Source organism: Cynoglossus semilaevis, chromosome 10 (genome assembly GCF_000523025.1).
Source record: "Cynoglossus semilaevis isolate Cse_v1.0 chromosome 10, Cse_v1.0, whole genome shotgun sequence".
Lineage (NCBI taxonomy): Eukaryota > Metazoa > Chordata > Actinopteri > Pleuronectiformes > Cynoglossidae > Cynoglossus > Cynoglossus semilaevis.
Genome location: NC_024316.1, coordinates 20185906 through 20201317, shown reverse-complemented (window position 1 = coordinate 20201317; position 15412 = coordinate 20185906). Strand labels below are relative to the sequence as shown.

Sequence of the window (15412 nt, the reverse complement as noted above, 5' to 3'; positions counted from 1 at the left end):
GGGAGAGGGAGACAGAGACAATGTGCTGGTCAATGTGCTACTAGAACTAGAATGGCACGTGTGTTTGTGTGTTTGTGTGTGTGTCAGTGTGTGTGTGAAAGGTTAAAGGTCATCTTCTGTTTTCTCTGACATCACTCCACGGTGTTTTCCTGAAAAAACAAAAACAAATTCAACTTTTGAACATTTTATTTACAGAAAACAAAAAGTCTGAGTATTTGTTGACTGGATCAGACGGACCGGCCTGGAACAAGACAAATGGAATACACATTTCTAACCAGAACTGCATCAAGTACTACATGTTATACATGTTATCATGTCATGAGTTTAAATAAGAGTAAATACAGTACTGCAGTACTGATTATAACAGCATATGGAGTATTCAGTATACAGTAAGTCAAAGCCGTCAGTATGGAGTACATGTTAACGGTGGGGACAGCTGGTGTACTGATGTGTACTGATGGCTCGGTACTGCAGTACCGTTAAGACACCACAGCTAAAAAAAGGAAGTTCTGCTAAAATGATTTTGTGCCCGCAGCAGCACAAAGACACCATTGATTCTGTCCTTGGAGCTGAAGTACACGTCTGTGTTCTGTGGCTCTGCTCTAATGAAGTACAAACACAGAGCTGCGTAATTGTTGCCTCTGCTTTGATGACCTCTGGACCAGGGGTATTCACCGGGGGTCCCTGGGTAACAGCAGGGCAGTTTAGGGCATTTGGATGAATTAATCATTTAAAACAAATGAAAAAACACAGTGGTGTGAAGTTAGAGTTAGAGTTGGGTTAGTTAGGGTTAGGTTAGTTAGGGTTGGGTTAGTTAGGGTTAGGTTAGTTAGTGTAACCTGAGCTAATTTCTCCAACCTCCAACATGTTCATCGTTAACAGACTAATGAGGAAACTCCTCGGGTGCACAGTTCCAGGAGGGCGGGTCCGTGTTTTTCTAACTTTTTTCTCCATAAATCACCATTGTGTCGGTTTGTTACTGTACATATTTCCTCCAGTCGTCCGGACTTTGGGCCAAATTTCCTTGTGTAAATGAAAGGGAATAACAGCAGTGATTCAGAGAACAGAAGTGGAAACTTCACGTGCGGCCGCTGGTCCAGCCGGAGCCGACAGGTTCCTGAAGTCGGAGCTGTGTTCCTGTGGAGAACAGTGAAACCATGAAACTCACCCGTGTTTTCCTCCACAGTTTAATGGACGCCACTTCTCTCAGCACCGGGACGGCAGCCCTGCTGCTCTGTTGGCTGGGCCTCTGCCTGGACTTGGGTCAGACCCAGATGGACTGCACCGGCGTGGACTGTCCTCCTCTCCACAACTGCATCGAAAGCGTTTTACAGACGGGTGCCTGCTGCGAGACCTGCAACCAGACGGGATGCGCCTGCGAGGGCTATCAGTACTACGACTGCATCCAAGCCGGCTTCAGCAACGGGAAGGTTCCGGAAGGGGAATCTTACTTTGTGGATTTCGGAAGTACCGAATGCTCCTGTCCTCTGGGAGGAGGGAGGATCGGCTGCCACTTCATCCTCTGCCCCGACATCCCCCCCAACTGTATCGAGATCGTACAGCCCGAGGATGGGTGTACGCAGTGTGAGCGAATCGGCTGCTTCCACAGCAGCGGGACGTACGACGCGGGCCAGTACTTCCAGTTGGACCAGTGTAATGTTTGCCAGTGTCCACTCGAAGGCGGGAGCCTGACGTGTGGGCCGATTCCCGGCTGTGACCTCTCGGAGGTGAATGACCCCACCTGGAGGACAGAGGTAGAACACAACAGCCAACTGCGGGACGTTGGCAGCGACCACAACAATCAACAACAGACTCAGACTGGACCGTCATCCAGACCAGCAGCAGGAAACACTCTGAACACCGCCGCCCCGCCCAGGTCTGGCACAGAGGATTACAACACAGTTTTAGAGACGACGTCTCCCACGAGCCCTGATCTGGACCAGGAACCCTCCTCCACCACTGAACCACCGACTCATCCTGGGACGGTTCCTGCCCCCGTCAGCTCCCACAGGGACATCAGTCATGACGAGGGAGACGCCCAACAAACCCAGGATCCAATCAGGAGTTCTGGGGTTAAAAACCCACAGGACGCTGATCCGACACCAGGGGGTGCTGAGGTGAAAATAACGACACCTTCTACAACTACAGCCACACGGACAGTGACCACAGCCAACCGCGGGCCACGACCCGGGATCAGAGACGACACAGCAGGTCCGGGGCCTTTCGTAGACCCAGCCGTCACGACCCGTCCCGACCCAGTGGACCGCTTCTCTGGGCATCACAAACAAAACAAAGATCACACCGAGAACCAATCTGTCCATCACCCTACCGTCCAACCCAGTCCTGTCCACAGAACCTCAGTGGAGACGAGTGAAAACCCAGAACAGCCCCAGACCAGGTTGGACCACAGACCTCAGGATCTGATGGAGGTCTCAGACGGTGAGTGTTTGACACGATCAGAACACGATCAGAACACCTTACAGTCATCATCATCTTCATCTTCATCATCATCATCATCATTACGTGCTTTTTTTTAGTTATTATAGTTATATTTCTATTTTTATTTGAATCATTGCATTCTTTAGTAGAACTAAGCATCATCATCATCATTACGTGCTTTTTTAGTTATTATAGTTATATTTTTATTTTTATTTGAATTATTGCATTCTTTATTAGAACTAAGAAGTTAACCCTTCTGTTATATGGTTTTAAGTTGGGAGTAAAAAATGCCAACTTTACGTATCACGCATCAGAAGATCAGATGAAAGTCTGTCGCTCACTGACCTTGAACCTAGGGGTATTGGTCATTGACCTGGAACTGACATCATCACATGTCTAGACCATTTTGGGGGGCGGGGCTTAGACTGCTGCAGCTCTCACATGAACATAACACTGGAGAAACTCGTTGAACAACAACACACGGTGGAGGTGATAAAAGACAACAGAGGAGTTGAAATTGTATTTATTTAAGTCTGAAGTACCATTTGACTTCAGTACACACAGTTGACGCAGGTAAATCACGGCTCATCAGTGTTGAACTTTGTATATAAAAATGCAAATACTTGGTATCAGTGGCTGGAAATCATGCAAATATTCTGCACCCGGAGGCTAACTGCTGCCCAGAACCACTTCCTATTTGTTATTTCCTGCTTCATATTGTTCTGTTTGTTCTGTCGCTCTTTTAAAAGCACATCTTCCTTCACTTCCTTTCACATCCTGTCCTTTGTAAAGGAATTCATAATCGCTCTATTCACACTGGCAGTTTTCCAGGAAAAACAATTGTCTGTGAAAAGACTGTTTTCCCCTGATAGGATTTATCTGCTTTGCCCAGAGCAGAACAGAACTGTTCTCATTGTCGGTTCAGTCCCGTGCACACAACCGGAGGGATTGTTGTCGCTGCGGAGGTATGTAAACAGCAGCTGATAATTGTAGCGTCAACATGTGCAACATGTACCTGATTGTATTTCCAATAGATGTAGTAAATCCTTACAGAGCAGCGTAGTATAACTGCAGAACAACGCCGTAGATTTCTCAGCGTATATTTCTCGGTGTATATTTCTCGGCGTACTCTTGGCTCGACTTTGTGATCGTTCAGTGTCCCCTCATGTCTCGGCTTCTGAAACGACTACAGGTCCTGAGATAATGAGTAATTACTGAATAAACCGGTGTTTAAAGGGAATTAACCAGCTTTAAAAATGTGATGATTTAGATTCTGGCCATTTGCTCTGAGACAGTGGTTCCCAAAGTGGGGAGCGAGACCCCTTAAGGGCACAGTGTATGTGGGGAGGGGGGTCATTTTATCTCCTTTGTTCAGTGAGAATTAAGGGTTGGGGTTAGGGTGCAGTTCATGACCTGCATCAGTTTATCACTACATTAAATATATTTGGTGGTAAATATATTTTCGGCTCATTATAGAGATGAAACTGGATTGAGACTTGAGAACTCGTGGTGTGGTGTGTGTGTGTCAGTCCAGTTCAGTCCAGTCCAGTTTACAGCAGTGGGGTTTCTGTTCAGACCTGTCTGGACGTTCCTTCCTTCACCACCTGCTCACCATATGTACGTTTACATGCTGGATGCATGTGTTCAGAGTTTCTGTGGCTTCCAACTTCAGAGTTTGCCGTCAGCTCCGTTTAGCTGCTGAATATGGAGAAGAGAAACCAAGGGTTTGGTATTTGGACGGAGAATACTTCAGACTCAGGCCAGCGTCTGATGGAGAGACTGTGGAAGGAGAAAAAGGAACCACATTCTTAAGGCTTTCACTTAAGAATCAGGACGGAATCCAGCTAAAATAAAGCCTCGCACTCGGTAAAAAATGTTAACTTGGTTTTACATTTTCACCTGCGGCACCAAAAGTCTGACTAAACTGGACCGGGTTTTACGACTTGGCCAAATCACTGGAGCTGTAACGATCTGTAACAGATTTTTATGAAAGATTTTATTTTCACGAACTCTTCAACACGTACTGCAGTTCTGTCGGAGAGTACACGAGACTGACGGTTTTATTAATGAAAATATGCTATACATATATTGTAGTATATTTCACAGGTACTTTATGTTAGTGACGTTTGTCGTACATACGTAATGATACATCCATTGTTCGACACCACGGTCTGCTGAAACCTTCATGTCAGTTGTGCTGGAACTGTTCTGTCACCGATTCCCCCTGACACCCCCCCCCGCCCCCCCTCCACCCTTTGTAGGAGGAGTGGGGGTGAGGGAGCACTGGTGAAGGAGGCTGGACCAGGTGAAGCCTCCAGAGCAGTGACAGGTTCCGTCAGCCTCTGCTGATAAGACCCTTCACTGAAGTGAGGAGTGAAAGGACACCTTTCACTCTTTTGATTGGACGTTTTTGTCGCCTCCACTAATGAAAGTTATTTTCTTCTGTGTGGAACAAAGAAGGGACTTTTCTTCTCTCCTTGGATCCAGTCAGATGTGGTGTGTGCTGAGAAGAAGGATGGGGGTGTTTAGACTTTCTCAGAGTGGTGTCAGATTCCCAGGGCAGCATAATAACCATGTGATGAATGAGACTGTTGTAGTTTGATTGCCAGACACTGCTCCACCGTGTGAGCCCGTCTGATTACCTGTCTCTGCTGAGGCCTGTCTCTGGCCTCCCAGTCTTCCCAGTCTTCCCAGTCCTCCCAGTGATGACCTCGTCTGAAGAACGCCGTCACACAGTTAACCAAACTGTAGCCGTAACGTCAGACGGAGCTGTTGTTGATTTAACCCACGGCTGCAGCCTAATTACCATGTAGGCACATGTTTGTATCAACAGCGGCGCTGTCACAACACGCCGCCCGTGGGAGGGGACTGAACAGATGTGTAATTTTCCCAAGGATGAAAAAGGAAGGTGAATTCCAGGAGGTGCTGGTCGTGTCGGCGATCGCTGCGTCTGATTGTTCAGGAGGAAACGCTGCACGCTTGTTCATCTCACCGCCACGCCGCTGCGTTTGTCACATCTCCCTGTGACGTCTGGTTCTCCCTTCAACATGTCCGACGCCCTCGTCACCCACTCGTACAACATCTGCTCCTCCGGCTGAAAGCCGCTCGTAAAAGAAAGCCATAAGTAGAGGGAGATTGGTGATGAATTGGAACGTGAAAACAGATTTGCAGCTGTGCTCGGATGTTTTCAGGTTTCAGGTCACACACACACACAGACGTTCGTGTGATTCTCTGTTTCACAGACAGAAAAATGAACAAAGTTAAAAAAAATAATTTAAGAGAAACCTTCAGAATATCACTCAGTGTTTGTGTTCATCAGCTCCACTGTTGGAATTTGGAAAGGTTCCTCTTTGGCAGGAACCACAGCCCATTTCCTGTGCTGTGGTGTGGGAACCAAACCATGGGATTCATATGTGGAATAATAAGAACAAGACAATTTGGTTCAGATTAAAGGACCCACGGATCGATGGTCAAACGTACCTGAACAAGTGGGAGCCAGATGTTTCACGACAGAAAATTCCAGTGTTGACCACACGGTGTATGAGCGGTTAGAGCTCTTGCCTTACAGAAAGAAGGTCATCTGTTTGACTGCTGGTCATTCTGTATGAAGTTAAAAAACTAATACTGGGAAGTTGTCATGTTTTAAGAGTGAGTTCACTCTACAGGTGTGAATGTGAATGTTTGTTTATGACCAGTGTGTGACCATGTGATGGACTAGAGAAGTGTCCAGGGTGTGGCCCTGACCCACTTGTTGACTGCTGGGATTGGCTGCAGCTACTCCCACAACCAAACTCCAGGCTCGTGGGCCGGATGTGGCCCACCACATCATTTAATGTGGCCCAGCAGAGCCGACCATGTGCGTGGGTGTCTGAAGATAAACAACAGCTGATGTTAATGTTAATGTTCAGCCCACAGCTTGGACTGAGTGTTAGACTTCAACCCAGATTGAGTTTGACACCAACGGCTGAAACATATTAAGCAGTAGAAGATATTTAAAAAACGAAATACTTGATGGACCAAAGATGGAGCAAATATTTTTGATAATTAGTCACAGATTCCTCCTCACCCGTCCAGACTTCCCAGGGGAGATTTCCTCCTTCAGTTTCTGACACCAGAGAACCTGCAGAGAACAGAGCAGGTGGAGCAGAGTTCACCAGAGGTGGAGAAGGTTCTTCACCTGCTCCTGAAAGACTGAAGAAGATCAAACCAAGAGTGGTCAATAATTGAGCTCTGAATCAGTGGGAGTGTAAATGAAGTCATGGTGACATCAGAGCGGCCTCCCTCTGATGTCACCAGCAGCTGCTCTGCAGCACTGATCATGTGTTGAAGCAGACACGACATCTCTGCAAGAACTCAAGTCCAAGGTGAGAGGAGCCGGGCGTCACGCCCTCCCTCACACTGCACACACACACACACACACACACACACGTAATTAGGATCATTTCACGTTTAGTGAACTCTTCACGTAGACATATTCCATTCTCTGGTCTCTCAGACTGATCCATCACAAATACGTGGCTAATCTTAATCCAAACCCTAATCTGAACCTAATCTCAACCAGATCTAGAACCTTAAAGTACACGTTCACTCATGGGAGTCCCACATCAGTAATGGTCCCCACCAGCATAGGACCATGAACACTCCCTGCACACACACTCCCTGCACACACACTCACGGCTCTCAGCGTCAGTCATCATGTGGGACCAGCGTTGGTGCTGGAGACCACGGCCTGCGCTGGTATTGACTCTGTTGCAGCCTTTTGTCTCCAGAACACAAAAGACCAAGATGAATCTAGATTAGTTCAGCCAACCACAGTTTGACATCCACAGACATGTCCAGAGTTGTCCTCCCCCCACCTCACCTCTAATCTCACTCTTTTATGAATTTGGACAAAAAGCTTCAGTCGCTGCCGCTGAGCCGCTCTAACCTCAGAGACAGGTGCTGCTCACTCACTCCACCAGGGGTAAAATATTAAATGACTGACGGTGCTTTTATGAAACATCATCACGTTGTCAGCACCAGGCTTTTAATGTCCACCATCTGCTGTGTCTCCAGGACAAGGATGATTTCTTACAGCATCAAAACGCTGGGGAAAAAAATCCAGTTTCCAGTCTGTGTTTGATTCTTCATTCTCTATCCTGAAAAATAACTGCAACGACGTTCACGCTGCAGATGGACGTGGCCCAGATCAAATCAGACAAATTCAGAATCTGGCTGAGGACTTTTTGACTAGATAAATGCTGAGTCTCCAGAAGGACACATGGGAACTGGTCCACATCATAAAGAGCTGTGAAGGACAGTGAAGGACAGTGAAGAGACGCCGACGGTTGGACTTGACATTCACAGCATGTAGACGCCGTAAACCAGTTGAAGTTTCTTCAGGAGACACGTGTCTCATAATGGATGAGGTTTTTGTTGCTGGTCAGAGCGAGAGTGAGACGTTTGTCTTTGATTCCAGTGTCGGCCAAGGATCTGATGAAGACCTGCTGTGAGACTGGACAGAGGTGGGCTTCAGTCAACGGGCACTGCAGGAACATGGAGCCGCCCACAAAAGACAGGCACGCCATCTGCTGGTAACGACTATTACAGTGACTATCACAGTGACTATCACAGTGACTATTACAGTGACTATCACAGTGACTATTACAGTGACTATTACAGTGACTATCACAGTGACTATTACAGTGACTATTACAGTGACCATTACAGTGACTATCACAGTGACTATTACAGTGACTATTACAGTGAGTATTACAGTGACTATCACAGTGACTATTACAGTGACTATTACAGTGAGTATTACAGTGACTATCACAGTGACTATTACAGTGACTATTACAGTGAGTATTACAGTGACTATCACAGTGACTATTACAGTGACTATTACAGTGAGTATTACAGTGACTATCACAGTGACTATTACAGTGACTATTACAGTGACTATCACAGTGACTATTACAGTGACTATTACAGTGACTATCACAGTGACTATTACAGTGACTATTACAGTGACTATTACAGTGAAGGATGCGTGAACACGATTTTGAACTTATCATGTAAAGTGTGTGTGTGTGTGTGTGTGTGTGTGTGACCACTCACTCCAGTCCACCGTGTCTTCATTTCTACCAGGACTGCCCAACAACAGTGCTGCCTTGGTTCTTTGAGAGAACAGCAGTGTGAGGCAGGGATGACTGCTGCCAGAGGGGGGCGCACGTGTGAGGAGGACACCACCGATAGCTGCGGGACTGATTCCTACAAAGCAAGTATTCCTGACATAATACCACGACAGAGAGCGACAGAGGTGTGTGTGCTACTTCATACTACTTCATACTACTTCACACGTTCACTGTGACTGGATCTTTGTTTAGATGCCCCGCCTTCTAGCCAACCAAGCTAGCTGTGATTGGCTCTCGCCCTGAAATGTCACAGATGACATTAAGCTACACATAATTTCCTGTGAATTTTTTTGTCTTAGGAAAGAGGTGAAAAAGTATTTGTCCAACACTGCTCTACAGACTCATTATTATCAGAATAATAAACATCTAAATTTGAGGGTCAGAAACTAACGTCATGTGGTTTACAGGTCTGAACTGAACCACTGACCGAGCCTGGATGATTTATTGCTTTTACGTTTCTCTAAAGAACAGTCCCAGTTGCTGCTGTTAACACTGACTGACTGGTCTGCAGGAGTGCTGTGGCTGCTGCTCACTCGGACTACAGATAGGCCGAGAGGGAGAGCGCTGTGTCGCCCCCCAGTCCCTGGGCTACCACTGCAGACATGTCTTCCTGAACTGCTGCAGGGAGGAGGAGAAACAGGAGGAGGAGATGGCAGAGAGTCAAGGCAGCTGGCACTCCGTCCAAGAGAGGCCCACCCAGGATTACAGTGCACCACCTAAAAAAGGTACTGTCAACAAATATTCACTAATACCAACACACACATTCTTAAAATGTGCGATCCCTGCCAGGGGAGGGGGTGTAATTGGATAGCGAGGATAATACACTAGAGGAGCGAGCCAAGAGAATGTCCTGATTTAAACCAAGGACGATCAATTTTCTTTACACTAAATCCTGGAAGAAAGCAAAGTTCACTTCCCCCGTAGTTTGTCTGAGAAATGTAATGCACGTCTGCCTGGAGTTTCCCTCTCTAATGGCTTGGTTAAACAGTCTGTTGTTCAACACAGGAACTGATTCAGTCCAACTGTAGAAATAAAAAGGTTATTCTGGTCGATGAGCACAGTGTGGAATCATTTCTTCATGATGAGGTTGGTCGGAGTAAATGATGAACCAGCAGTAGTTAAAGAAAAGGTTCCATCATCCGAACCTGTATCTTCATCTGACTGAATGGACAAAAGGTTGTTTTTTTGTTTTTTTGTGGTCGTGTGGAATTTAGATTCCAAATCAGCAGTATTTGAACTTAAAAACTGAGCTTTAGTCTGGACTGGAACTCAGCTAGAGCACAAATGCCTACGTCCATAAAAACTCAGCAAAAGGATGAAACAAAACAAACCTTTTCTTATCATACAGTAGCAAACATCACCTTTTTGACCAAACCTGAATTGAAATCTTTTCAGTTTGATTAAAGATTCACATCAGGGTTTTTTTCTAACTTCTAAAAATCTGTTTGCAGTTATGGTGAAAGTCTGAGTTCTTGCACAATGTTGTCAGCTCTTTATGGCAGTGGTTTATACTGTGTAAATTTGTTTTATAAAAATATTTCTGTGTTATGTTTTACTTACACAAAGTCATAAAGAGAAAAAAATATTAAAACCTAAATGTAATTGCGACATTGTATTACATTTAGGCGACTAAATATAAACTAAATTTGATATTTTGTTCACTAAAACTAAAGGAATTTTCACTTTTATTGGCTAAATTTGATCATTGTATTACATTTAGGCGACTAAATACTTTTATTGGCTAAATTTGGATTGGGATTATTTTGCAATTAAGACCCAAAATAAATTAAAAAAAAAAAAAAACCCTAAGAGTTTTGATTTGATTTTCCTGTGTGAAAACATTTCTCTCTCTGATCATGTACTGCAGTCTCTGACAGCCCGTATCCTAAAGAGGCTTTGTCCATCGGTAACGACAGTGACGGGGAGAACGCTGCCGAGGGTCCAGTTGAGGTGGAGGACGTGGACGAGTGCCTCATATATCAAGACAACATCTGCCACCACAGATGTGTCAACACGCCAGGCTCCTTTCGATGTGAGTGCTTCCCGGGATACGTGCTTCAAGATGCTTTCACTTGTGTGCAAGGTAAAAGCAAAGACCTTCAGTCCTGTTTTTTAATCAGCGTACGGGCAGATATTCCACATTAGACTGGACGTAGAACATTATCTCTGTCTCAGCTCTGAAAACGTGCTCTAACCCTGGGAGAGAGAGACGTTGATGGTTGAGAGCGCCTGTCGTAGACACAATCATTTCCAGTGGTATTCACTTACACAAACCTGTCATAACAGGAATGCTAATGTCAGAGCTCTGTGAAAATTACAGTGATGGCAGAGGAGTCTCTAATAAAACCAAATGTTTTTCTGCAGGCAATGTATTTTTTTTTCTGCCTCATTTCCAACTCTGTTACAGCTTTTATCTTCAAATCTTATTTCACTGAAAGAAAATGCAACTATTGCTCAACTCTATTGAGCAATTGATAGATAAGAACTGTATTGATCGATTAACAGATAGGAACTCTTGATCGATGGATGATAACATCACCGTCTCATTCATAACTAGACAAATGGAGCACAGCTAACTCTTATCAGCCTCCTCCCAGTGATGAAACTGTTTGTGATCCTACAGAGACGGTGGAGGAGGAGAACGGACTGAAGGAGGACGCAGGAGCAGCATTTATACCTCTCTCCGAGGACACCACCCAAGTCAACCCCTGTGAAGGTTAGAAAAACACTGAGGAATGAAAAGGAGGTGTGGCTGCAGGGCGGACGTTTTCCACTGAACCCTTTATTGAGGGGTGTGTGTGTGTGTGTTGGCAAGAATCTGACGATATGATACATATTAGGATACACTGATAAACTGTGACATATATGATACATATTAGGATACACTGATATACTGCGACACAGGCAAGATGATGTATTGAGTTTGTAAACATTTTAACTGTAGGAAAACTGTTAGCATAGTCAACACACAACACTGTTACATGACAGAGACAAGACTGATGGACTTGACTGAACCAGTACTACTACGACCAGCATGGCTGTTCTGTACATATGAACCTACAACCTACAGGCACACACTCACACACACTCACACACACACACACACAGCGCTGTACAGTCATTTGTTTATAACACACTGATTAGTCCCACTTTCAAACACAATCCTGAGATGTCCTTGTGAAAAAGTTGAACATGATTATGAAACAAACCAGCAGATGGTAATGTGGAGCAACATCTCACAATTATCTCACACTCATCATTTCCATAAATTGGTCGCACACACACACACTCAGTGAGTATCTGGTGGGTTTCCAGCATCAGACACATTTGTTTGTATTCACCTGCGTTCCTGTAGTTTCCATGACACCAGGAAATAGATCATGAACCTGGGTCAGAGGTCAACCTGAAAAACATTCACTGAAATAAATAGTCTATTCAGGCCTCTGATTGTTTTTGTACTGTTGGACAGTTTTCTTCCAAACTATGGTACATGTATCACTGGTGGTACATGGGCTCCCCCTAGTGCTATGTTTGGAATAATTTTTTATAAACTGGTAAAAATTATAAAAATGTATAAAAGGTAAAATAAAAAGTGGGGGCTGATATATATATATCCCTGCTTAAGCTGCATGTTTGTGTGGCCATGTTTGGGGGTTGTCAGAGTTAGGTTTATATTTTAGAGCTTCTTCATCTGAAATTATGTCAGTGGCCGATAATTAGGCTAAAAACTGTGGTAGTGTCCACATGGAGGATCAAATCAGGACCGTTAATGAACAGGTGGCAGGTAAATTATACTTGACTTCACTAAGTCTATGCTCGTTTTAGGAAATGGCCCATGTGAGCAACAGTGCACTCCAGTGGACGGAAGGCCACAGTGTTTCTGCTCACCAGGATTCTCCCTCAGGACTGATGGACGCTCCTGTGAAGGTAAGAAACATGTCCTCTGTATAAATCCTGCAGGCAACTCAACAGACACTGTACAACATGTGGTTCAGGACAACGACCATTCTTACATTTCTGCAAATGTTTGTAAATGGTCATTACTGTAAATATGATGCAAAGATTCTTACATTTCTGCAAATGTTTGTAATTGGTGGCATTGGCATTGATCCTGCAGCGACGTCTAATAATAAATGATTAAAATAAATAAAATGGAGATACAGTTTAGAGTTCTGTATTTTTTAATAAAATATTTCTTCCACTCTGTGACCTCTTCATCTTTGTTAGTGAACGGAGTGAAGACTCAGCCTCAGCTGAGAGTTCAAACTTGGATGTTTTCTTCATTTCCTTCTTTTTTTCCTTTATATCAATGAACGCAGACATCAACGAGTGTTTGTCGCTGCACGCCTGCCTTTTGGATGAACGCTGTGTAAATACAGTGGGGAGTTTCATCTGTCAGAGACCCATCACCTGCCCCACAGGCTACCAGATCAACAACGACATGTGTGAAGGTAACGTCAACGTCATCAGTGTTTCACAAACGTGTTTCTGCTGCTCACAACTGTCGTAGTCGTGGCGATACATTCACAGCTGCTGCTGCTTCCAAACTCACCGCAACTTTATTTAAAACACTGTCATTTGTCTCAATTAAAATCGAGGAAATAAAATTATAAATTGCACATTTTACCCACTGTAGCACAGTTAAAATTAAATGACAAATTACTGCTCTCATTTCCCCTAACGACACCTTCTGATACCAAGGAAGGAGTAGTGTGTTAAAGATGTGTGTGTGTGTCCCTGCTGGCAGTTAGAGGAAGTGTTTGTGTCTGGGGTTTATTGTCTGGTCACTACGTTTATAAAAGTAATTTTAACAACCTTTCTTCCAAAATCTTGAACTATGCCTTTAACAATTTATCTTTACCCACATTATACACTAGGTTTCTACTTTATTAGCCGGGGAGAAACACCTCGCAGCGATTTTATCACTAAGTATTAAATAATGAGATTTTAAAAATGTTTTTTTTTACAGCCAGTGATTATGTAATTTCACACGTGAGCACACCCACAGAGAGCAATCCCAGGAAATGTGTCTCCAGACACCATTTTCCCAGATATTTACTCTGTCCTCTCTCTGAGAACGTAGAGCAGCGTTTCAGGATGATACCTAACTGGAAATAATGTTCCTGTTTATGGGCCTTAGTCTTTAGAGCAGAGCTCAGGAGGAATCACACCTGAGACCAGTGTTGGATGTGCTGCCGCTACTTGCCCGCAAGCGGAAGCAGCAGCAGCGGCGGCAGCAGCAGCAGCAGCAGCAGCAGCAGCAGCAGATGACTCTCCTCGGAGCAAACTCATTTGCAGATCCTCGTGAACTTAAAGACTGTTCAATCAGGCGAAATGAGAACTTAACAAGAAAGTGTGTCGAGCCTCTAAACAGCTGCCACTTCAGTGGAGAGAGAGAGAAAACATCACTTTGCTTCGCTACTTATTACTATTCATGGCTTAGCAAGAGGCTGGAGTGAAACTCATTTCTGCCTCCGCTTAAAAGTTCAAATGAATCACAGCAGAGGGAGCAAACCTGAATTCTCTCCTCTGTCCAGGTGGAATCTTAGCTAAAGCCTGGGGTGTGTTTGGAATCTGTAATGTCCAGCGTCTCCTTAACACATACATATATACAGTCAGTCCAAAGGTCCTCACATAGACATGTTTCTTATACAGTAGTCTGACTCTAATCACTAAAACGGTGTTTCCACAGCAAATAGTATATATATCATGAAAATCTCAAAGCACGTCGTCAATAAATGTCACAAAAAATATATGTAAAGAAATTAAATTACCTTCTAGTTTCAATTAACTCACACTTCCTTAAAACCTTGTTTAGTTGAACACAACGCTGATATATTCACAGGATTTGAAGAAAGATGTGAAAATGTTCTTCAACAGCTCTGAGTTGCTCTCATTTTTTAAATTTTGCTGCCATCTAGAGGATGGGTATCTAATTTTTCTGCCTGTCACCGTTGCACAGATAAACACAATTATTTGCAGTAAATAATTTTCAGTGACACCAATGTGTCAGGTGCAGTGGTTTGGAATCACTTTTTGTTTTCCACACATATAAAAATAAGCAGGGGTTAAAGGGAGTTCGAGTTGACACTTTGACCTTTTCACCTTCCTAACTTCAGGATACACAACTGAAAGTTCCCTGGCAACCTTCTCTCTCTCTCCCTCTCTCCAACCTCTCTCCAACACTCTGCCAGGCTTATGTCAGAGCCAGCATCTCAATCACTGCGTCCTGTTTAGAGACCTCCCCTGAGTTGGTGCGGCTCCAGGCCAGAGTCAGTTATGGCCTCGGTGCAGCAGCTACAGAGGTGGAGAGATGAATATATGCAAATATATTTGCATATATATTTGGGGGGGGGCTTTATGTGGTGCCTTGATGGACAGCTGAAGTGTCCAGGGTGTAATTCTGCCCTGACCTTTTGACCTATTGGTTTGACTGTAGCTCCTGCTGTGACCCTGAAAAGGTTTGATTGTAAACATATTGACAGATCTGTTCTTCTGATCTGTTTACTGCTGAAATGATGATGATTTTTGCACAAAGTTGTGTAAATTACACACTACAAATCTGTCTGGAGGACATGTTTAAATTATGTGGTAAAACATCCAATACTCTGCCACTACACCACAGTGCCATCTTGTGGTGAGCTGTTATATAACACATCTCTTTAGTGCCGTGCTCCACATGAGAACCCCTCCCTCTGCTCTAAACAGCCTGTGTGTTCTTCTTCTGCAGACATTGATGAATGCGTTCAGAGGAATCACAACTGTGACTTTGGCTCCGAGTGCGTGAACAGCCAGGG

The 15412-nt window shown here is 44.4% G+C and overlaps 1 protein-coding gene across 1 annotated transcript in view; it reads left to right on the top strand.

The window, feature by feature from the left end:
* Positions 1-864: 864 nt before the first annotated feature.
* Positions 865-15412, top strand: part of fbln2 (fibulin 2) — a 20010-nt gene continuing 5462 nt past the window's right edge. The window contains 10 exon segments of the mRNA XM_025059246.1: positions 865-2439; positions 3312-3404; positions 7898-8012; positions 8569-8698; positions 9127-9340; positions 10483-10698; positions 11239-11331; positions 12441-12542; positions 12935-13066; positions 15346-15412. The exon segment at positions 15346-15412 is cut by the window's right edge and continues 1 nt beyond it. Of these exon segments, the coding sequence (XP_024915014.1) occupies positions 1158-2439; positions 3312-3404; positions 7898-8012; positions 8569-8698; positions 9127-9340; positions 10483-10698; positions 11239-11331; positions 12441-12542; positions 12935-13066; positions 15346-15412 (2444 nt within the window). The 5' untranslated portion in view covers positions 865-1157.